General features: G+C 37.2%; 2 protein-coding genes across 3 annotated transcripts; one reads left to right on the forward strand and one right to left on the reverse strand.

Annotated features, from left to right (window-relative positions):
- Window positions 1-50: 50 nt before the first annotated feature.
- Window positions 51-4670, forward strand: mIF2 (mitochondrial translation initiation factor 2). 2 transcript variants are annotated; one of them, XM_046629486.2, is made up of 11 exons: window positions 51-207; window positions 403-541; window positions 658-962; window positions 1138-1298; window positions 1389-1615; window positions 1756-2026; window positions 2107-2360; window positions 2420-2687; window positions 2877-3041; window positions 3121-3261; window positions 3345-4670. In XM_046629486.2, exons 1-11 carry the CDS (start codon window positions 116-118, stop codon window positions 3515-3517), a joined length of 2196 nt encoding a protein of 731 aa, XP_046485442.1. In that variant the 5' UTR covers window positions 51-115; the 3' UTR covers window positions 3518-4670. The 2 variants fall into 2 exon arrangements, with proteins under 2 accessions (XP_046485442.1, XP_046485443.1); XM_046629487.2 differs by lacking the exon at window positions 51-207 and adding an exon at window positions 219-332.
- A 708-nt stretch (window positions 4671-5378) lies between these two features.
- Window positions 5379-22126, reverse strand: LOC124220500 (probable Rho GTPase-activating protein CG5521). The gene is made up of 29 exons (XM_069136677.1): window positions 21790-22126; window positions 19971-20081; window positions 19695-19712; window positions 19019-19190; window positions 18556-18913; window positions 18186-18466; window positions 17796-18081; window positions 17337-17707; window positions 16981-17203; window positions 16444-16651; window positions 16214-16345; window positions 15262-15513; window positions 13890-14080; window positions 13720-13818; window positions 13355-13639; window positions 13165-13290; window positions 12862-13029; window positions 12380-12436; window positions 11535-11645; window positions 11290-11448; window positions 11042-11221; window positions 10605-10968; window positions 10378-10526; window positions 10121-10296; window positions 9523-9982; window positions 9174-9460; window positions 8968-9104; window positions 8698-8823; window positions 5379-7650 (listed from the first exon to the last, which is right to left on the reverse strand). Exons 1-29 carry the CDS (start codon window positions 21893-21895, stop codon window positions 7490-7492), a joined length of 5754 nt encoding a protein of 1917 aa, XP_068992778.1. The 5' UTR covers window positions 21896-22126; the 3' UTR covers window positions 5379-7489.
- Window positions 22127-25289: the final 3163 nt, after the last annotated feature.

The following is a 25289-nucleotide window of genomic DNA, read 5'->3' on the forward strand; positions in this document are numbered from 1 at the left end:
GGTAACATTTAACTACCTTAGGTACGGACATGCGCATTTACAGCGCGGCGCGGCAACGGTATTGAACATTGTTTCGTCTTCAGCGCGGTGGAACTCGCGCTTCGAGAAAGCTGCGATGTTATTGGCTGCTGGTTCTGCGTTCAATCCGAAAAAGTGTGTTATGTCAAGTATGGCGGCCCTTGTAATTCGAAAGCAAATGAAACCAATGTGAGACTTTTATTTGTTGATAATTAGAACGAACATAACGTAAAGATAGTTATTTTCTATGATTTTTACTTCACTATGCTTATACTTGACAATTGTACCTCTACACGTTTTAATTATCAACTCACGTAAGACCTAACCTAAACACACCTAGCCTACAAATCTGTAACTTTTAAATGTTGCTTCTTTCTTTTACAGTTTTTATCGGAGATTATACGACATAACTAAAGATAAAGTCATTGGAATTAATATTAATCAAGGATTGACAATAACTTGGGATCAACGCCAGTTATTTCATGCAACTATATGGTGTAGACGTAAAAAAGCTGTGGATGCGGTATGTTATTTATTAGATAAATACCGGGAGTCTAAATAATTGTGATACCTAGTTCGTGGTCTTTGTATATCTCAAATTTCATGATTGACTCTGAAGGAGTAATTATAAAATTACAGAGATCGATACGCCCTATTCTATACCCTTCAAAATCGAAAACGCAACAGCTAGAGGCAGTAAAAATATGGAAGAATATGACTGTCGCAGAAGTGGCGCAAGCTGCAGAAAAGGATATAAGCTTAGTATTTGAGGCTATGGAATTTACGGGTGGTAATAGATTCTATAAAAACCGCAACTCTGTTATAGATGATATGAAAGAAATCCGAGAAATCATTAAAATATTTGGTAGAAAAGTTGAATTCGTATCGCAACCCAGTGATAATACAGAGTCTGCTGATGACACCAATAAGGATGCACTAAGGCGGTAAATATCCAGTATATTTTAGCAATAGAATATGAATAAAATAATTTCATTTCCATACCAAAGCTTCTTGTAATTAAATGGTTTTGCCTAACTCTTCATTCAAAAATCTTTGAGAGTCTGCTGCATAGATCGCGTTATGAATTAAATGTGATTTGTAAGCAGTCGTATTATTCAGGCCTCCACCAGACCCGGCTGTTCTGATAAAACGTCATCCAGTAGTTACAGTCATGGGCCACGTTGACCATGGAAAAACAACACTCTTAGACTCGCTGCGTAGCACAGCAGTTGTGGACTCTGAGTTTGGTGGGATAACTCAACACATTGGAGCGTTTAATGGTGAGGACTTGTACATTTCAAGTCTCATTGAGTGCAAAGATTATACTGTCATGTTTCTGTTTGTAAGACTTATCGTGATTCTCATTTCAGTTACCCTTGACACCAATGAAAGGATAACTTTTTTGGACACTCCTGGACACGCGGCATTCAGCGCAATGAGAGCTAGAGGTGCACATGTTACAGATATTGTTATTCTAGTGGTAGCCGCGGATGATGGAGTGATGGAACAAACAATTCAGAGCATTCGAATGGCAAAGGACGCTAAAGTGCCGATAATCGTAGCAATAAACAAGATTGATAAGCCAGATGCTGATATTGTAGGTAAACGTTGTAAACGAAGCAACTTCTTAGTGTTTGTCACACACAAAATTAATTAAACGTATGTTAGTATCGCCAAATCGGAGATGCATTCACTGGTATCCATTAATAACGGATGATTTAATCTTCTCGTTTTTAGGAACGGACAAAGGCAATGCTGGCACAAAATGGCATACAAGTAGAAGATCTAGGTGGAGACGTGCAGAGCATAAATATTTCAGCGCTGAAAAAAATTAATTTGACCGACCTGACTGAAGCAATCGCAGCGCAAGCAGAAGTGATGAGTCTCCAGGGAGATCCTACAGGTCTTGTGGAAGCAGTTGTAATTGAGGCATCCATTGATCCAGGACGTGGGAAGCTTGCAACTGTATTGATTCAGCGTGGAACCCTCAGAAAAGGATCTATTCTCGGTACTGCAACAAAAGATTTTTCTATAATTGAGTGGCAGTTGCTTCAAAGTGGATCTGTCATACAAAAATTATTTATTTAGTGTGTGGAAAAGCCTGGGCCAAAGTTAGATCAATGTTTAATGAAGATGGTAAACCTGTGATGGAAGGTAAGTTGTCCGATGCTGTGCAGGTCATTGGATGGCGCGAGATGCCAGTTGCTGGGGATGAGATACTTGAAGTTGAAAGCGAAAAGAGAGCAAAAGATGTAATCAAGTACAGGATGAGTCAGGAGTTTGAGAAGAAAGCCAAGGAGCACGCGAAAGCTGCAGAGGAAAGACACCAGCAACATCTTGTTGTAAGTTAAATCCTATAAAATCTACGGCAAAATCTTTGTTCAACAGTTTGTGATTTTAGGAATACAGAGAAAATTTATTGCAAAAAAGAGCGTTGGGAATAAGATATAAAATGAGAGCGACCGGTCCGCGACAAAAGGAAAAACCCCGCGATGACGGATCGCTCAAGGTTAACGTCATCATCAAAGGCGATGTTGGTGGATCTGTTGAAGCTATATTAGACGTACTGGATACTTACTCTAGCACAAACGCGTGCCAGCTTAACCTAATTCATTACGGTGTTGGAAACGTCACAGAGACCGATATTGATTTAGCGGATGCATTTAACGGTGAGCGATTACTCTTCCTGGACATTAAGAAAAATCGTTAAAAAATTTTACATCACAGAAATGGTTGAGGAAAGCCAGGGATTTTTTAAAGAAAAAAACAAAATCGAATCTTTGTGAAAAGTATGATAGAAAATTTAATATACTCACTATTTGCAATGTCAATCGTTAGTTGCTCGTATCACATTCCAGCTATAATATATAGCTTCAACGTTGAGACACCAGGTAAAGTTGGAATTCTAGCCAAGGAGAATGGTGTCCAGATCCGGCCATTTAACGTCATCTACAAACTAATCGACGATTTAAAAGATGAAATAAGTAGAAAGCTTCCCGTAGTTCAACGAGAAGATATTCTTGGTGTGTTATTATCGATAAAAATTTTTATTTTGGGTGAATAAAGTTCGAAAATATTGATAAAAAAAGTTTGTTAATTTAGGTGAAGCAAATGTTTTGCAACAATTTGAGATATCTGAGAAAAAGAAAACAGCTTACGTAGCTGGATGTCGATGCGTAAAAGGAATGCTAAAAAAATCTGCATTATTCAAATTAGTGCGTGGAAAGGAAGTGATTCACTCAGGTGAGAAATATACACATATTCATCAGTTTGTAAGTTAGGAAATCTATTAGAAAATTAGGCTACTCAGATATCTTGATTTACAGGTCCGTTAGAATCGTTAAGGCATATCAAGTCTGAAGTTGAAACCATTAAAAATGGGGTGGAATGCGGTCTCAGACTGAAGGATCCTGAGGTTAAATTTCAGTCTGGTGATACCCTGGTTTGCTACAATTTGGTTGACGAAGAGCAGAAATGCGAATGGGATCCTGGATTTTAAATTATACACTGTAAAGACGTATTGTTGGTAACTAATTATGATCTAAAAATTTGTTGTATAAAACGAATAAACGATGTACATATGCTGGAAAAACTATGGATTCTTTTTCTCAAACGACCTAGGCAAATTTAAAAAGTTTTGTATTTATTCATTCAATTTTTTTGTTAGATAAAGAATATTACTTAGGGTTGCAAAATGAAATCATGTACAGATTTATTCACAAATCTGTTCTGAAGATGAATTGATGAAAAATAGAACCAATATTACATTTAAAAAGTAAAGAAATATGATTTGCATATTTTATTCGAAATATACACGTTAATAACATCATTAGATACTATTGTGCAGAAATAATTATAATTTAATAGGATATTTAAATAGATTGGATTAGATATTCATTATAGATTATATTAGATGCAACGATAGCAAATGTATCGAAACAAGACTTGCTGATGAAACATAAATATGCAAGATGAAATCTTGAAATGACAACCAGATAAGTTCATTAACTCTAAATTAATCAACTGAACCCAGTCAAGTAAATGATCGAAATAGAGAATACAGTTCGCGCACCGATTTGGACACTTACGATTCAGATACTGGAAGTTTTTTTAGAACACTAGTGACTACTGTCATTTTTATTTTAGCGTGAACATTTGATTTCTCTACAACTATTTATAACAACCGTGAGGTGTATCGATATTTGTAATCCACCTTTTTTTGATTTCCGATTTTTTTATTGGTCTGTGTTAGAACTCAAAATCAAGATAACTACACTTTATAGCCCCATGCCTACTGTATACATGTACTACAGAGTATTTTTAACTTTAAAATCAATTGGCTGTCATCGAACGTTATAAAAATATAAAAATATAGTCAAATATCGTTAAGTGTCTTTTTTCCAAAACGTGTGCATACCATACATTTCATAATTTAGTACGATTGTTCATCCAATTGGTGAAAAAAATCAAGAAAGCTCTGCAGTACTGATGTACAATAGCAGTGTACCTAATTGTAAGTATCATCAAGTGTTGTAATTTTTTTTTATTGAAAATAAGTATGCTGATGTGTTAAATTTTAAAGAAAAATCCATAATCGAATCAAAGTAATACTGTTACATTATTTACTTGGATTTTAATACCGCCAAATCAAATTACGTTACAAAAAAAGATCCTTAGTTGTAAGCACCTAAGAAAATGTATATATCTATCAATAAATAATACTATTTAAACTCTTAAAGAAACGCACGTTGCTCTATTATTCTTTGTATTGATTATTATTGCATGTTGATAATTATTGTAAGAAGTAAAAGAAAATTAAATAAATATTGCGAAATAACCTAAGTAACTTGACATATATAATTATAACGTTTATAGTTGACGTAAATTCAAATATGTTTCTGTTATCATGGTTTAGTAAGTATTTCGTCACTTTAAGCAATATAACAACAAGATTACAATATCAATGAAATTATAGGGTAAAATATATACCTTTACCTATGTACAATAAATACAACATCCAGTCGACTCTTCTTTATGTTGCTATACTATATGTAATTTATAGATTATTAACGAAAGTTATTTTGTCTCAACCTAGATAAATCTCAAGAAAGTCCAAGCGCGATAACGGGTAATTGTACAGATATAATTCATAGCATGTTAGTTATGAGTCCTGTAGTAGTTTGAATTTCCATTAAGTAACGGAGTGAAAATGACAGGTATAACTTCAAACTAAAGTTTGAACTGACCGATTGCATACATGTTAGTTATAGTGAACTGGAATAATTTGATTTCTAATTGGATTATTATCGTATCGTGAACAAGATTTACTGCCGATAGTGAGGAATCTGCTTGTTTCATACTTTCGTTTTAAGAAGTAAATATTTATATCATCCTTTACTATGTCATAATTCGATAACAAATATCCGAAGTATATGTATCTATTTCTGTAAAAATATGACGAATAATTCTAGATTGTCTTTATGTTACAGATGCATCAATTTGACCTTTGTTGAAATTTTAAGATCTTGTTTATGTGTATATGCTCTGGTCGTAGTGTTCAGTAACGTACTGTTAACAAAAGCGTTCATCGAGTTTGATAAGACGTTTATAGAAGTGTATCCATATAATAAATGATTTATGATAATGCAATCTGATGTAGCATTGAAGTCATGTGATACTTTTGTTAATTTTAAATGCATTTATAACAATGTTACTAATCGAGTATGTAATATTCGTATCCAACTACGATTTACATGTAATATAGATATGAAGGTATGTATATCATATCATACATACGCAACAAATAATTTTACAGTGAAATATTTTGTGTTTTCCATATATTTTATTTTCTGGAGTGTAAATACTGACTAACATCTAGCATGTTTCATCAACTTTTTTATCAGGGTATTTAAAAGCGGGTTTCTTCTTCTGTTGCATAGCGAATAATTCCTATTTTTGTATATAACTAATGTAAAGCCATTATTAGTTTGCTCGGAATGAATAACGACAAAATTGCGGAAATAAAGCTTTACGAATGTGTCAAGTAATATACTGAAATTTAGTTAAATTGTACAACTCATTACATAGATAATTTTGAAATAAAATGGATTTCAGGCCAAGAAATGTAACTGATGAGATATACTTTATACACAGTATGGAAAAGCTTGATGAAGAAAATATTCTGTAATTGGTAATACTTAGATTGGAATTTGATTATCGTTAGGGCACTGACTGCATGATTAAGGATATTAAAGGTGAGTCTAATTACGTTGAAAGTTGCTTAAAATAAATACAGTTATTTCAATCAACGAACAAAATCAGTTTAAACTCTCCGATGATACAATATTGCCCAACATTTGGACTGTGTTAACTAATATCCAATTCTCAAATTATAACGCTTAATGCAGATGATTAAATAATATATGTGTGTATATATGGTTCTATATAATTTAGTACTATGAAATTTAATACAGATAGACTAGACATATAACAATATTTATAATATAATATAAGAAATTAAATCTAAGGACGGAAAAATTGAAAATATTTTTTTAAAGGGGGATCATCTCAATTCCCCGAAGTACAAATGGTAGCTCAAATTCGGTTTAGGAAACACGTTCAAATAGGACATTATAAAATTCTGGAATATAGTGTTGTATAAAGCTTGAAAAAGCAAACAGTTGTATTTACTATTATTATGCTCGATGCAAGAAGATATAAATAAGTTACTCTCGCACATAATGAGGTAGCACCGCCTAATTGTTACATATCCATTTATTCGTTTGAAGCAAATAAAAAAAAATTTAAAAAAAAAACCCCTACGAATTATTTCATATAAGTAAAATATACAAACTTTGTTGGGTAAATTAGTTTAAATCATTCCGATTTTATGTATTATCCAACTTTCTATACGTCTATATAGATAAACGTTGCGCAGCTTTTATGCATTTTTTTTTGGGTTATTCCTTTTATGGAAAATGCCAATGATGCAACGCTGACAATAATCTTTGATTTCTCGTTATCATTATAATTGTTAGTATAATATTTATCCAAATATTCTAAAATCCCATTACCTAAATCTTGCAATAGAGATGTTTGCAGCTTTCTATAACTATTATTATCATTACTTTTATTATTATTTACAATCATAATTATTAATAAATAAAAACGTAATATTAATAATTTGATCTTACGAAAAACGCATAATCGTTAATTGGTATAAATAAACAATGTTGTCCTCTACTGTTATTAAAAAATTAATTTACAACAGAAAGAAGAGAAAGTAATGAAAACATAAAGTTGTACATAACTTTTCACCCTAATCTAATAATGAATATTTCATTCAGTGAGTTGACCAGAACATTTCCACCGATCTTTACTAAACCATCAGCATGACGGTTGCAAATTTTTAAATTGTAAAAAAGAAACATAATACTTCCCAAATATACAACGAAAACGTGTTACTACTCTGCTATTTGTATCTAGGACTATCCGGTGGTGTAGCCTGAGATGTTCCTTTGTGTTTTGGGCCAGTTTTGAAAGACATTCTTTTCACTGGTCTCGGCGAGATTCCATGCAGCGTTGAGGTATCTGTTGTATCGCTGCTAAACCATACTCTGCTTCCATCTGATACTGAAACCGACGCAAGTTTTGTTCGTCACATTTAATAGTTCATCGTTGGCTGAGAAAAATCTTTCGAGTCTTTTTTATTCTGACTATTTTTTGTGCATCTAATTAGAGTATAACTTGAACTCGGTAATTTTTTTCAGCCAATGACAATATGATTATCTCAAGAGAAATAGTTTTTTTTCTGCTCATTCTAGGTTGTGAGTAATAAAAGAAAAAAAAAATTAAATTGACTATTTTTAATGGATTTTCATATCTATGAATATAACACCGTACATGTAAAAAGAGATGTCAGTGATGTGATGAGCTAATAGAGCTAATTGCTAGCTATAGACACAAAAGGCGGAAAATTACCTCGCAATAGATTATGCAAGACTGTCGAAAGAGAATTATAGTTATAAAAACATATATATATATGTATATATATATACACCAGAGTAGGTTTTATGAAGAACAATTCAGAAATAAACTATAGGGTTGCTACAGAAGATTAACATGGTTCGGAACTAGATTTTTTTCGTTCAAATTTTCTTTTTACTTTGAACTACGTGAGTACTGTAAACGAATTTGAACATCAACTTTTTGTTCGTGCAATAAATTTTCTAATATTGTATTACATTGCATTCGTGCTTTTTTACAACTATAACTTCGTATACACGGTCTAATTTCTACTCGTAATACCAATATTAGGTGCAAAATCTGTCTTAGCTTTAGGCTTCGGGAAAGATTGTTTGTTTCCTTGCTTTATTACACGTAAGTTTAAAGGTTCATTTTGTGGTAAGTATGTTTCAAATATAGGCTATCATCAGAGTAGATCTTAAATAGTAAAGGAAAGTTATTTTGATGTAAGATAGTACATACGTGTGTGTGTGTGTGAGAGTGTATGGATGGGAGGTGATAGTACAACATTTGAAAAGAAGATACACAAAATAGCACCACCTCATACAGGATACAACAGAATGTCACAGGAATAATTGAAAAAAAAATTAATAATACTAACTTGTCGGATCATGTTACAGGGTTGGGTGGGGGTTAGTGGACTGGGTTAGTCACCTCTGTTTGCTCTATTGTCGCTGCTGGCTGCTGAACTACTCCGAAGACTAGGTCTTCCGTGATGCGAGTCGATAAGTGCTGCCGCAAGATTCGAAGAAGCAGTTGACTGTACGCTCGTCATAGAACCTTGATAACGATAAACCATAAAACCTGCATCACTACACCTAATCAAACTAATAAAACAACAGTACATGAGAAACTATCATTAGATGATTCTTCTAAATCTAGTAACGACTGTGACTATAGGTTTTTCTAAACTCTATATCATACCGGAAACAGAAGATGTGCAGCTGAAAGGACTTGGTGGCTGAACAGGGGAGTAAACATTTGCCGCAAACTCCTCAAAAGTTGTAGCTTCCTTGTGATTTCTTACCACAGTATCGAGAGACCTTGCTCTTTCCTCGTAACTAAAGATAGAGAAGAAGAAAAGTTTTCAACAAATTTTTACTGCTGAAATTTCAATCTTTTTAACTTACTAATGCTGGTACAGCGTCAGGGTTGATCTTTTAGCTCTGCTGGCGGCAAGTGCGGTTGCTCTGACCAATCCGGGTAGGACTGCATCTTCTACAATTGATTCATCGAACAGTGGTCCAAAAAATGGGATTTCTGTCTTCCTTGATATTTGAATTCTAAATAATTTGTTAGGCAAGGGATAAATGACTATCAAGACGTCGCAAAACTCTGTGGGTATAATATCCCTGCGATAATCTCTCCAATGTTCAGACCACACAATGTGAATTTCGTCGTTACCAAGATGCCTTGTCTGAAATAATCCAATGCCTGTGTTATATTCGTTGTCTTTTTGAATTTACTGTAGCTACGCACCTTTTGCAGAAGACTCTCTGGGCTGTCGGAAGGCATTCTAGTAGCGACATGGAAGATAACCTCGGTGAAGGATGTTGCAAAATAAGGAGCAGTAACGCCGCTAGCTTTTCCAGGAACCAAGCCACCGAGAAAACCAGTATGAGATTCCAATTCAATCTCCCACGCGAGCCTAGCCACAAAGTTTTCATACTCTTTGCTAGCTGTTACGTTATTTAATATAGAATTCTTGTCCTCTTGGCCCTGGCTGACGTAGATAACTGCCATTTTATGGGTCTCTCTGGAACGCTGACTGTCCAAATTTCTCAACTCTCTCAATAGCTTCTCATTTTTAGAAAGCAAGTGTAATTTTCGTCTCTGCTCCCAGCCTGACAGACCGAGATGCGAAAACAGAAGGCGACAGTGATGAAATGGTGCGGGCGGTGGACGACAGGATGGAGGACTAATTGCCGCTGCACACATGCTACAGAATGAAAGATTTAGTAAAATAATTTTGTTTTGAATCTATTCCAGCTTTGATTAAATTGAAATTTGTCTTATTAAAATTAAAATATGTGTCATCAGAATACATTTTCGACATTTTTAGTATATAACAACTCACCTGATATGCTGATTCCAGTTGTTAATGTGATCTCTCTCCATATTTCTTTGCCCTAAAATAGAAGCAATAGTTTCACTTTCAAGTTGAGGCCCTTGTGGCGAATTTGCAGGAGCGTTAAGCGCTATTTCTGGATTCGTTAATACTTCAGGGCTGGTGTGGCCTATGTATTGCAGGAGCTAGAACAGAAAAATAAAGTCCACTAGTATCACTTATGATCGCGGTAAGATAAAAGTGAATTACAACGAAATGCAACAAACATCATCAAGATTATCCATGTCACTGGCAGCATTCGCAAACGTGGGAAGAATGTGCGGCTCTCTGTGTCTCATGGTGTGTTGAGGAGGACTGCTTTGCGCTGGCAGTACGCTGCTCAGATCTTCTCTGCGTAATTTCGAGGACCAATCGACTATAGCCAGGATTTATTCTCAGTTAGAAACAGTTTCAATAAAATGTAATTCAAAAAATTCAAGAGAGAGCGATTTACCTGGCTTTCCAAAGGGTGGAGGTAAGTCGTCGTCAACGAAGGGTTGACTGTAGAGAATGGAACTATCCCATGAAGCCTTGCCGGCCAAATCTCGAAGCAGAACACGTACCGTTGATGGAGCAGTTGTCAAGCCAGCGGTGACTCCGCCGCCAGGTGCATCCAGCGCTGCTAATTCGACTAACGAAAGTATTATTGAATTCGATAGCATCAAGAGCTGGACGTTTGGAACTTGGAAAACAGCCGAAGACAGTTCGTCGCTGTCTATTCCAGGAATGTCGTCAAGCTCGACTACAAGAGATGAAAGACGAGCGGCACCAATGCCCATTGGAAAATGTCCAAGATGATTTACTAGGTGCATCAACACCTGGAGAATAAAGGACGATATATATACTGCGAAATTCATTGGATTAATTGTACATAGTGAAACGAAAGCTAACCATTTGAGCAGCCAGCTGAACTGATTGAACGTTTCCACGCCTCGGTGATTTCATACCAGTATCGTCGACTAAATTGTCTAGAGAAATATCAGGATCAAAATCGTCGGAGTCAGGCTGGTAACACTTTGCCGAGTCTTGTAAATCTTTGCTAATTTTGTTATGCATAATGTTGTCTAATACCTGAAAACATTACTGATTAGAAATGTTTCGCAATACTTTGCGGGGAGGGAAATCACCCAGTTACATACTGTAAATAATGTTAGAAGCAACGGCTTTCCATGGAATGGTTGTAGTAGTACAGACGGTCCCAGCTGCATAGCCCATTCGCCGAGGCAAAACAGCATCGAAGTTGCCAAAGCGCTTCGCCTTTCACGACCAGTCATGCGACCAAGAGTCTCTGCTAGAACCTGGAAATTGTGAAATGAAAGATTGAAGACAATAAGGAAATTGAGGGAAGTACTAGCTGTGCTTTTGTAGTGGAACAAAAACGAACCTGAATAATTTTGGCTGGAATGTTTGGATAAAGTTCCAACAGTACATCTGCTTGGTCGCAGAGTAACAGAAGAGCATCACAAGCAACTTGACTAACTGTCGCGTGAGTTGCCTGAAATAGACTTTAATATCAGTACATGTAAAAATTATGTCAGACTATTACCGTCATGTGAGGCATTGGGACAAAGCGATCGATACTTTTGGACAGAGGCAAAACATTTCATAGGACAATAAATTGCTCAGAGAAGATCTAATTTTTTTAAGTAGTAAGCTGTAAGCTCTGATGTTGAAAAATGAAAAACATTTTACTGGACCCTCACTTTCCCCTAAAATAAAAGTTTTGAGATGCCATGGGTCTATCATTTAGCTGTATAATTATTTCTGTACACGATCATTGCTGGTACTTCTTTAATTTGGAAAGCTTGATTCCTGCATTTAAACAAAAACATAGTGTAATGAAGAGTGCAATAGATCATGCGAAACAAATAAGCGTACATGAACGACATTGTGGTAGGTACTTCATAGTGTTCGTTCTGTGTACAAAAGCATGAGTCAATCAAAGTCAGTATTAACGTAGCCAATCACTAGTTGATTTTCGGTGTACGCTGAAAATGATCGATTAAATGTAGATTCAAACTTCTAACCGTATTCTCTTCTGTAACGTGTTCGACGTCGCTTTATACAATTTGATCTTTCTTTGCGGGATGAAACAGACAACGATTTAGGCTTCAGAACGTCGGACGTGGACAATTGAAATAACAAATGTTGGACGGACACTGAAATAGTTCAAGATGAACAATAAAGACTTGGGAGTGAGTTTGTAGGAGCGACCAAGAGAGAGACTACCTTGTCTAGCAGGGGAAAATTCATCCCATCCTTTCGCTGCCCAGCAACCTGCAACCTCTGTCAACCAGACCCAACAGAAATAACAACAATACTAATCGCTACAATAGCTGCAGCATCTAAATCACCTCCGATATTGAGTTATTCAACAATATGTGTATTATAACATGCAGCTTTGTTACGCGCGTTAAGCATTGTGCCGTATATGTGTATATTGCTTTACTAAATCATGCTTGAGTGGCTCAATCGACCAAATACCAAATGTGTCGTTTCGTTAATAAATAATAAAATTTATACTACTTTGAAATATAATATCATAAGATATATTGAAAATGGAATTGAAAAGAAAATAAATTGTCGAAGATTCAAACTACTATCACCACTTCAGCTTTGTAAAAAAAATATATACTTATATACTTCTGCGCTCAAACGAAATTACAACATGCATAGATTGATCATTGTCCATTGAATCTGATTCAACTCACCCTCAGGCCTAGAAGAAGCACCGTAACAGCTTCTGGCACTCTGACATGTTGCGTTTTATGCGACAATTCTCTGTAGACAAACATGCTGATGCTGGAAAGTGCGACACACCTTGCCACACCCGTTGGTTCTCTGCGACAACTCCTGATCAGGATCGTCACGATGTGCTCCTTTTCGAGTTTAAAACATGATATCATCTCATTCTTTGAACAATCGTTGTTAGACCTTACGCGGTATTAAAGAAATATAATCTTGAAACTTTAAACTTTGGCTTTTCAGAAAACTTGTCAAGACATTTTCCTTACCTTCGCATCGGGGCACGTTACTGTTACGATATCGCTTCCAGAGGGCTGTAATACTGGAAGTTTAGCAACTGTAGCTGGTAGTGAGAGCAGCGATCCCAATATGGAAACAGCTTCTGTTCTGGGCGCCTGTAAATGTGCCAAAAGTTTATTATACACTGACTAACAGCAATAAAGTTACGACGAGTCTCACCTCAACGTCGTTGCTGTTGAGTATGACGTTAGCTGCGTGGATGTAGTCGAGAATTAGTAAACTGGAACCAGGCAGATTGAGGCTGAATAATCTGGGTCCCGTGTACTTTACAAGAGCGTGAAGAACCTTGGTGTTATTGCTGACTATTCCGTTGTGTACAGCGCGGTAAAATAGCGTTAAATGTGGCTTGGGAAGAGATATGTCCATCGGTTGAACAGTGAGAAGACAAATCAAACGATATGCGGCTAGCCTTCCAACTTCATACTGTTGCGGCAACTGTATCGCCTGCAAATGAGTAGAATAACAAGACAATTTAGTTGCTTTTGCACAGTAAGGGGACAAGAATAGTGAATAATTTGTCGCACCTTGAAGCACCAGGGAGCGATTATAGTCAATGGTGGAATTAAGTCTGGTACAGGAGGTGTGCCTTGATTGTCGCCGGACACTCCTTGGTTTAAACGAATCTGAAGCGAAGATAAATTATTGAATTAATTAGCCGGGTGCTTGAAAACGAGTCTATAACTGTGAAACTCACTTTTATCAGTGTGTGAGTCAGCTGGACAAGGTAGTCCATAACTTGTCCATGAAGAGCTGGGTCTTGAATATTGTTAACATCGCCCAATGCTGATAGCATTCGTCGCCACAAAGCTACAGCGACGTCTGGTAGCCAACCAGGAACTCCGCCTCCAGCCATAACTGATCGTCTTTCCGATACATCGCTTGTATCTGAACAACAATAATAGAATGTTAAACCGAAGTGTTTCGAAATTCAATTTTCAAGCAATTCTTTAGTATCGTAGGTCAAGAACTTGTACCGTGTTTTTTTTCTCTCTTTCGAATTCACATAATCAGAAATAAAATATATATTTCCTTGAGGGCTGTTTGAAGAATACGAAATGTATATTTTATAATAAAATTTTTTTCAAAAGCGATAATGATAAACACGATTTCCCAGTAATAGCAAATAAAAATTAGCCAATGTATTGAGCAAATCGAATATGGCAGAGAGACAGAGCGAGAGAGAAAAAGAGAGAGACTAAAACAGACGAAAGGACAAACGTAAAAAACTTCTTACCCTTGAGTAATTTTTTAAGCGAAAAAGGCATTGTTGTTGTCCAAGCAATAAAGTAGAAAGATTCTAGATGCACGAATTGATCAAGCTATCAAAGAAGTAAGAGTGAATGATCTAAATGTTAAGTTCCCACTTACAGTTGCGTAAGTGAATGAATAAGTAGAATTTATAAAAACACCATCTTCAGTCAAGCGTCACTTCCAGTTTGCTTTAACTAAGAGGTTTAGTACAATCAAAAGGAAACATTGAATTCTTCCTGCGTTTGGCAATAAGCCATTTGTATGTACTTTCCTGTTTAAATTTCTAATTTCAAGGCTTGTAATTCCCAGTAACACAATTTCACTCAGTACCATGTTGATGTTTAATAGTAAATGAACCTGACGTAAAGTAGTTATCAGAATTAAGCCATGTGGTATTTTATCGGAGCGTGCTAATGCAGCTATTAAATTACTTCATGTATTTACGACGTTATGTGTAAACATTTTGCAGAAATTCCTAAAAATCCATCGAGCAGAGTAATATGTAATTACCAAAAAATTGTACGCATGATTTTTAGGTAAATCGTTACAAACGTCGAATTATTCGTCTCAAGACTGTATTTACAATTTCGAATCGATAAGAAAATTGTTGCTTATTGAATATTTGACGAAAAATATTGTCGATTCAAACTGCGCTTAAACGTGTACAGCAACGCTTATTTTATATCTTAAAATATTCTAATCTCGGTAAGTGAGATAGAAAGAATAATCATTTTTTTACAATTCTCAATTCACTGCCATTCTAAAATTACCGTGCAGTTTGTTTTTCATATTCTGGGGATGCTGTTACTACTCACCAATGCTGTTCCCATCAATATTTTCTATCTGTATTGGACTATCCTTGTTGCTATCGACGCCACTGCTGGGTGTAGGCGAAGGACAGCGCGGAGATGGAGGTTCGCTGTCGACGACAACGACGCTGTCCAATGACTTAGTGCGTCTGCTTGGTAACATTTTTGATACTGTTGTTGCAGGCTCGTTACCCGTTGTAGTCGTAGCAGTAGTGGACAATAGCCTTGCCATATCTTGCTCTATTGACAAGGGGAGTACTGCCCGAGGAAATTCACGCTTAGTTCACAATGATCGTATATACCGCAATCAGAAATTGCGATGTGCCTACTTTTTCTTCTACAATATCACCACGATTCGTTAATCGCAAGTACCGAATTAATGCGAGTCCATTCAATTCACAGTCAATATTTTCACATTTGCTGTCCCATATACCACCATTGGATAATTATCCATTTTATTACTTAAACTCAATGTGAGATTAATTTTAGAGCAGAGGCATTGGACACTTTAGCAGACAGATACGTAATTGAAAAAAATTGTGCAGTAGAGTTTCAAAAAACAACATTTTTTACTGTCACCAACAAACACTGCTTGAATAATTGAAATGGCGATGACTGATATGATAAATAAACGTAAGTGAAAAACGATTTAAAACTGTGCTGCATCCGATGAAGGAGGTTTGACACAAGAGTCGATTATTTTTATCCCAGTGATGATGACACACCGAAAAAGCGGGAAATAAACAACAATAATAATAATATTTACGATGACAAAAATAAAATAAGAATAAAGGTAATAAATAGACCAGGGTCAACAAAATGGCTGTTTTATATGCATCCATGTTTGAATATGAGTATGAACACGATGGCGATTAGATTGTAGACTCACAACGAAGAAAAAAACATCAGCGAATCATCAAGCCTACCGACAAATTTAACCAGTGATCATACAACTTACCAGGAACTCCGGAATGTATAGTGTGAGTGCGATGTCTGTGCAGCTTAATTTTTCCTTTCCCATTGTATATTGTGTTATCGCTAGCGCTTCTCGGAAGCGGACGGAATTTTCTAGGGTCGCGCAGTGGATGATCTGCGAGGTTTGAGAGAAAGCTCGAGTTGAAATTGGATTACACCGAATAGTTTAGGCTTTTAAAATGGTCGAAATGGTCTACGCATATTTTTAATCACCAGTAACACTGTCCTTCATGGTTGCCCCAGTTTCATGATCAACACTTCCTCTCCTTTGGGGCTGAACACATCCCGTTGAAGCGGCACGGCTGCCGATACCTCGTCTTTTCTTTGACTTTTGCTCACTAAGCCGATCCAGTGGTAGATCATTGAGATCAAGATTGTACACATGTCTTGCTAAAACTCTGGTTAGAGTGTCTAAAGTTTTCTGCAAATCATATTACGGAATTGAAATTTTACGAATTATTCTGTTCGAAGCAGTTTGAGATTTTTTAAATTTGTAAACACTTCAGGTAATGGGATTTTTTTTCCCATGTATCAAGGATAAGTAATAAGTTACCTCTACAGTTTTAAGTGGTACTAATGTTAATTGAATATTTTTTCCCTATAAATTATCTGCAACCAGTGTCGAATACTGATATTCTTTTTTACATGCGTGACTGAGTGATCCAAAACAAAAAATAAAAATAAAATACTAATTCAAACCACTTTGGGACTTTAGTGGAGGGTGTGTGTTGTGTCAAGTTCGCAACTTACAGCCCATTCACGAATCAGCTCTTCCCATTGGGTTAGGGAAGTTAAAACGGCGAGAAATTGGTCCCAAAGCTGAGTAGATATAACAACGTTTAAATTAGCTTTGATCCAAGTTACTATCAGAGTCTGAAATATCGCCGGCGCCAATTTACCGCCGATACTTTCTTGTTGTTTTCTACGCGATGTTTTGTCGCTTAGTACCAAAGATGTTATCTGTAGTAATACTCTGAAAAATAACAATTAAAAGGATGAAATGCAAAATTCCAAAGGTTTGTCGATAGTAATAAATCATGAGTTCAGATTACAAGCACGAAAAAGTTATGGCGTGTGTCAATTTGTGTACTGAAACAAATATTCACCGAAGTAATTGTTCCCAGGTGGCGGGTTCAAGTCTGACTTGCATAACGACGTGGCGATAAACATTTAGCACACGTTTACAGCTATCAGTTTGTTCCTCTAACAGAGTTGCGGACGCATTACCCCCTGGCGTTTCTAAGAAAAATACGTTTGAAGCTTGTGTTACAAAAACTTGTAAAACATTTTGCAATCCAGCCCTCACAAACAAATTTTCCCTGTGAATAGCTCCAAGATACGAATCGTTTCTCAGTCTAGTCTGTCTGTAGCTTTCCGGTGGACTTCGATCGTTGATTAAAGCCTCCCTCTTCACTTGATCTTCAATTTCTCTGTCCTTATGACTCTCCAAGGGCTCTAGCATGAATGATGGAAGTTCCTGACGATAATAGTTGACGAATTAAATTCTATACTACAATTCGAAGCAATCAATTCAAGTTCCACTAGCTTTCAACAAAATAGCTTACATTCATTTGTATCCAGTCTTTGTAAACAGCAATAGCCTTTCTTATAGCACCAGCGTGAGTGAAATCTAGTAGAAATGCTTGTCTGTAAAGTTCGTGAACGAAATTAACATTGTCTCGGTTCCCGTAGAAGACTTCTCGCACTAGATTAGTGGCCAGCACAGTGTTATCCTCCTGGTTTTCATGCTGGGAAGCAACTTCGGGAGACAAAGTATTTGGATCCGTTGAATTCTGGATAACGGATACACGCCGAAGTTCTGGTTCTGGATTTTCATCACTAGTTGTCGTGCTGATGAGATAAAAACAATTGATCAGTTCCTTAGAGGATCGAAAAAAAAAAAGAACTATTTTTGAACATGTAATCATAAGTAACAATCATTCGTTGTTTCGTACTTTGGTAAAGGCTGCAACAATAGACCATCCTTCTTCGTGACATGAGTATATTTAGCGACCCATTTGATAAGCGTAACTTTGCAGAGTGTGTAAACGTCCTGGCCTTGATTAGGGGAAGGTTTCCTCATTCCAGGAAGCTCTAAATTCGGTTTGTACAGTGAAAAATTGTCGTTAAACTCTGGGCAGATGTATCGCAAGTAAGTTGCCTTAAATCTTTCCAGTAGAAATTGAAACGCCTTGTGTTGTCTGGCGTGTTTGTCTCGCCATTCGACCTTGACAACCTGTAATCATAGGAAGAAGAAAAAAGAAAATTAAAAACGACGGGCGACAGAATAGGGTTCCAATTGTATATTTATCCACGATCATATACCTGGCTAACCATAAAGTCAAGTAGAGCTTCGAGAAACCGCACGGTTTCGTGGTCCAGTGGCTTTTCGCCGCTCTGCGGCGGTAAAATTGGCCCGCCATCAACCAGGCTGATGGGTCCTTGAGTTACCCCGGTGTCATGGAAAATGCTTTGTCCCAATTGCGTGTCATAGAATTCTCTCTTTTCCTTGTCATCGTAGCTCGCTGATTTCGTTGGCTTATCCTTTTTGTTATCCGACTTACGCTCAAGCTTATAGGGCGATGCCTGACTTGGTGGAAAGCCGGGTACCAGACAGGCGAACATTTGATGTATGTGTTCCGGAGCATTGTCGCCGAGCGCTTGGTACCAGAGTATGAAGTATCTGCAGCGATAAATGAGCAGAATTTGAGGATCCGTAATTGTTGCGAAAGTAATAAACAGGAAGCAAATCGGAATATTTCAATGAGACCATAAAATTTTGCAAAACCTTATGGCTTGACGACGTAATTTCCAGCTGTTTCCTGGGTGTAAAAGTTTCCTCAATATCCTGGCAAGGCTGTGGCACTGCCATCTTCGATTCAGAAGCTCAGGAAGGAGTGTCAGTATTTTTTCCAAAAGCTGTAACACCTGTTCCAGTTCTTCTCTGTGCGCCTTGTGAACTGTTTGCAGAAAAAAATCTATATTTACAGGTCAATTCTAAAACGTCTTTGTATCTCCTGATTTATATCGATTATTTTTCAACACACAGAAAATCATGCCATCAATCTATCAAGTCATCGCTTTCTGAAATGGGTCATTTTTGAAAGGGGAATCGTTACTGCCGTTTCCGTGCAATCTCATATTTGATCATGCAACTTATTAGCGACGATGGAAATCTGTATTAGAAGTGCAAACGAATGGGAAAAAAAAAAAAAAACGAACGATCGAATAGCAACATATTTGAGAATATTACAGTTATTACATAATTGAGCCATAGAAAGTAGGAGAATTCAGAGATATTTTTATAAGAGAATAGTTCATCCCATTGTGCAGTGCGTTACATATAAATTTCATACACAATTCTAAGTTCTACGACCTGATCGACTGCGAAAAAAAGTATATAAAAAAAAATATATATATATATGCAAGGTATTTTGCATGCTCGGCAAAAATGTTTCACTTACCGAGGTGAAAGGAAAGTTCTGTCAGCAAAGTGATAGAGGGGGAAAATAGAGAAAAACAATTGTCATCAGTACACAGTTTATCGAATACACAGAATTAATGATTGTGACAATATAACAACAGGCAACAATAAATTAATTAACAAATGCCCATTGATGAAACCAATGTTGTCATTGATGTATTTGTTTATATAAAGAATGTTTCCATACACATGTGTATATCTTTTTGCAGTAAACGGGGCATAACATTGTGGAATAAAAAAAGTTTAGAAAACTTACCACGCTGGCGTAAATTTGCTTCCGCGGAAACAAAGCAGTCATATAGTATGAAGTATACATGACTGAAATTCCCCTCGAAGAAACCCTTCGCTTCATCCGTGTCTACGTTTTCTGTAAAATACAGTGAAAGAAAAAAAGAGTGTAATGAGACGCTCGACTTTTCTGAGAAAAAATTACAAGTCCTTGATATCGTCAAGGTAAAAACATCCTTTGTTTTCTAATGTTTTGCATCGGAAAAATAAAATACTAGAGACTTACAACTGGGCAAATAGATTGTTGTTCGTGGAAAAGAACTTGGGATTAACTTATTGAAACGATTTGATAACATCATGATATGAGAAAAGAAAGTCTTGCGGATGTAACATAAAAATAATTAAATGAGGAAATTCTGCAGCAAGACGGTTCGGATTGAGAAAATTATTGATATGCAGTTATCTGTTTTCAACAGTGAAGAGTAATTTTAGCTCCAGATGGAGGCCGAACCAAGCTGTGTGGTCAGCTTGGTAATGTGGTCCGGTGATTAGATACCAACCAGTTACTATAATGTCGTTTGACCACAACTGCCTCAGGACTACGCAGAGGTGTTTTATTTATTCTAGGCATTTTTTATTATTGCCATTCACACTGGCAGCAAGTGCTTGTATCTAGCAATTTGCCGACAGTAAAAATTTCAGGATCAGGAAAAATGAATAAAAATTACATATCCTATACAATGTTTTGTCAGACTAGAAGAGCCATCATTTACAGATTACTAAATATTCCACATCTGCCTGGTGGAATAATTGGTGAGAAATTTATTCAAAAATCAATTCGTGTCCGTTTGGACTCGGTTTCAATTGCTCAGATTTCATGTTTACGTTGCAAAGAAAAATAACCAGTTGGCAAAAATTAAGTTCTCTCAATTTGTAAAGGATGACTCATAATCATGGTCATATACATGGTCATTTTTCAAGGCAATATTCATCTTTGACTTGACACAAATAAATAAAACCATTTCAAACTTACTATAAAATTATAGCATGCAATCGAAGAAATGAATCGGTAATTTTTCTGTTATGGAATAATCCGATCTAACATGAAATGCAGAACAACATAAGAATGTATAATATGATAATAAACACCAAGTAATTTCAAGTAAATACATTTACTGCAAAATATTTTGTATTTCTCCAAGGATCCTGACAAAATATCAATATCAAGGATTCTGTTAATATAGGTAATTAAATACAAAAGGAACTTGCAAATTTTTATTTACATCAACAACTTTTTGTATTTCAGAATAAGAGAAGATTGAGGATAATATATAGCACCTCTCTCTTGTTGTACAAAACAAATATTTACATGCAATCGTGTCAGTCGATGCCAAATATGGACAGGACAGATCGTTTTATGTGTTTACTCAAAGATGCAAATCTCAGATCAAATCGGACCATGTGATACACCGATATTAATGGAATGCAGATCAGGGACTGAGTTGCGTCGCGACGTGTCTTTGCTGACGTTAAAGGCTTCGACAACTATCCCTTATTCTACAACAACAAATGTGATTTCAACTATGCGTAAAGAAAACAGGTATTTGTGATGAAAATCGCGTAGGTGTAAAGACCAACAGAAGTCTCTCTTCAAATAGATGTGAAAGAGAGAGAGGGAGGGGGGGGGGGGGGAAAGAGAGAAAGAGAGAATGTGAAATAACACCCTGTTGGTTATTGGAACCTAAAGGTGTTTTGGTTAATCAAATGTATCCATCTGATTTGACACAGCAGGCAGGGAGGTTTGTAAAAAGATATTTATCATAGTGTAGGAAATGCCAGATACTCACCAAGAACGATTTTCAGATGTTTAAACCTCGTAGCGCTGTCCTTTTTTACATCCTGTATCTTGAGTGTTGACTTTTTGACGTCTACGTGAAGTTTTTTGCTGAACATTGTCGTTCAATGCGAGTCGCCGGCGGACTCGCGGAGAGATACTATCATCGAGCGGATTGGAAATATTCCTCATCAGTTACACGCAATGATAATTACCCCGACAAAACACCCCGAAGTACGATTGACGGATCGGTATAAAAAAGTAGCTAATACATGTACCAAATGTCAGTGTGTCGGACCGAGCACACTGCACAAGTCGGATGTCCGATGTATCGTTAATCGCACGTGGCAGCCATCTTGATTCTCGCCGCGAACCTACTTGCCAGATCCCAAAGCAGGGTAATGACATCACCGATCGTTAGATCACTCCGATTACTCCGATTTTCAATATTAGCGAGCAGCTGCGACCTGATATCTTTGAAATATTTTTAAATACTGATCCAATTCTAACTCTCGCTTATAAGCAGCACGAATTTCCTTTTCAATGTATGTCAGGAAAATGTAGAAACAGTTCCGCAGTATGTGAGTTTGAATTTGGCGCGCCGACTTAATTCACTGCTGCCAACTGCTGCGCCACTGAAGCGAAAACTGAGCGAAGGAGGCAAGCTCGGACAAAATTTCGATCGCCTGATATCGCCATTTGCATGGGAACGAAGCTAGCGCCACAACGGTCGACGCCACAACTAGTAAGACAAGTTTAAAAGTAACGAAGTTAGCCCATCGAAGGCTGACTAGTAGTTACGTACTCCGTGGTCACTGCGAGAAGAAACAAGCGCAAAGCGAGAAACAAACGGACAGAGAATGACCGAGAAGCGACATGGCGGGAAGCGAGGTAGCCGGTATCGAGCTAGATTTTACTAGGGGCGGCGGTAAGAGTCGTCGAGCGAAGATAAAGTCTTTTTGGGAGTTTATCGACTGTCAGAAAGAACTGGTTCCCCTTCGGCCGGCTCAGGGTACGCTGTTTAACCCCTAGGTGATAGAACAGCGTTGACGAGAATTCTCCGCATTCGAGACAGGTCTGACTATGAAAGCTAGATGGTCCTGATCGGCGTGTTTGCGTAAGAAGTATTTTCAGTAATTGCTTCCCGATCTATTTTAACAGATAGTTAAATTTTTCTTAAACGACATATAACGTACATGCTAAGGTAGGGGTAACCTGCAGCCAAACGAATAAAACGTTAACGCTAATTGTATTCGTTGAATCCATCCGATGATTTGCATGATTAAAGAATGGCTTGCAGTTGCAGGTTCCGTAGAAAATACATGACACGCCTGTATTTTGAGTACAATGTTTTCGGTGAACGAAAACAAATCATACATTTTTATTAAGTAGTATTAACCTAGTAAAAAAAATCTATTATTTTCGTCATATCGACGGATTATCGAAGCCGCATATTGCGATTATAGATCGATTTTATGTAAAAAAAAAAAACAAAAGAAACTAAAGGCGTCGCTTCGTAAACACCGTGACTTAAATCTCCCTTTCCAACGAATTTGCGCTTTTATAAACAAGTAATAATCCGAGGGTATATTTATTTCGACATATTTCTATTATTTCACCCCTCCGACGCAACAATCTTCGTAATTCAATGCACTTCCGGTTCGAATCGCGACCGCAAGTTTAAATCTATACGCAGATAATGTCGATGGTTTTAAAAACAATTGAACAGAGCGCGGGATGTGGTAGTATGCGTCGTTCAATTGTCGGTTTGTTAGCTCAGTTCGATCCTCGTTCGACAACCAAGCTTTAATTGAAAGAAAAAACCCTTGTTAAAGCACGCGAGAGTTGGCTGAATCGTTAAATTCGGGCAGGAATGTGTAACGTTTACTTGTAACACGAAATAAAACGCCGCGATAAAAAGACATTAGTGCTTATAGTGCGGAGTTTTCAGTTGATCAATGCTTAATTCGAGCGCCTTGAAGTAAGCTGCGAACATACATGGTAAAATTTGTCGGCAGGCAATGGCCATGAGTCGCGAGTGAATTGGTCGAAGGACTCGTCAGTTCGGTGCGACAAGTGCCTTGATTCGACGATTCCAGGATGCGATGACAACAGTTCGGGAGTTTGTGCCGGTTCCGAATCGCCGCAAAGGAGGAGGATTTGGTTCGACGAATTGAGGATCCTGAAGGAGCTGGGACTGGACCGAGTCGCCTTGGCAGCCAGTAACACCTGCAAACGCTGCGTTCGCGAGGAGCAAAACATGTGAGTCAGGTTTTTCCATTTCGATTATCAGTGAGATTTGGATATAGATTTATTCAAAGATCGTTTTTGCTTTTTCTATGTAAAATGTGCATGTTTTTTTGTTCGATGTTATCCACAGTTCTCCGCACCTGAGCAGCTATATGCTTGTGTGAATGGAGTCGTTTTTTTTTTGTTTTTTTTTTTTGTTTCTACAAAAGTTTTATTCCGATGGCAAGTTATTACTTTACGGTTTGACATGTGTATGTTTTGTGTGTCTATATTTATACTTATTCCGTATGTTACTTAATTACTTATTTATAAATATTTCGGTTCGTACATCATTCCGTCGCTTTCTGTGTTATAACTGCTTGTGATCACAATTGTTTTTACACCATAATTAGGGAGGTAGAGCCCGAATTTGCCGATTCCGTGCCGCCGTCTTACCAGGAACTGACCGCGGACTTGAAGGCCTTTCAAGAACGCGTCAAGCACCAGAAATCGAAACCCGCTTACGAGAAACCCGCGAAGTATCAACATTTGATTCCGTGATGATGGATTACGTTGTATTCGACATAGTTTGTCTCGACGGTAGAAATTTCAGTGTGGAAGTGTGGTTAGGTTCAGTTTCCCGTTTCCACGTCGATCAGGCACACTCGTATTAATCTATAAATTGTTCGTTTTAAGATATTGATTCTGTTTACGGCGGATTGTCCGTCTCTTGAATACAGAAACAACGAATTCCATCGTACGTCTGTGATAAACTATTTAGAATCGTGTAAATTACTTATAGGTCTACATATTATATACCATATAAGCTGCTTGCATGGGGCGATTTTCGTTCCCGATCATTGCGGATAATCCGATGAACCGATGGTCGATTTCCGGTAAAATCTACGACCCGGAACCGACGTATATTATATAGAAATACACGTATAGAGTGTATATATATATATACATGCATATAACGGGGGCCGCAAAAAGCGCCCTTAATAAACGACCGTCGTTCGGCTGTTTTGCCGCAGCGGGAAGGGCGGTGGTAAAAAAAAAAAAAAACTGTTTACCCTTGCGGGGGGCGTCCGTAGGGGGCGAATCCGGAAGTCCCTCTTCTCCCATGTACGACGTATGCACGTCTAATAGTAACTCCCGGCAGACCTGCACGGCTTTAGTAATTCGTTCCGCCTTCTTCTTCTTAGCTTCCTCGTTCAGTTCGGGGTATCCCCGTGTTTCTTTTTTCTATCTCTCCCTCCCCCCCCTCTCTCTTTTTCATACGTC

Source organism: Neodiprion pinetum, chromosome 5 (assembly GCF_021155775.2).
Source record: "Neodiprion pinetum isolate iyNeoPine1 chromosome 5, iyNeoPine1.2, whole genome shotgun sequence".
Lineage (NCBI taxonomy): Eukaryota > Metazoa > Arthropoda > Insecta > Hymenoptera > Diprionidae > Neodiprion > Neodiprion pinetum.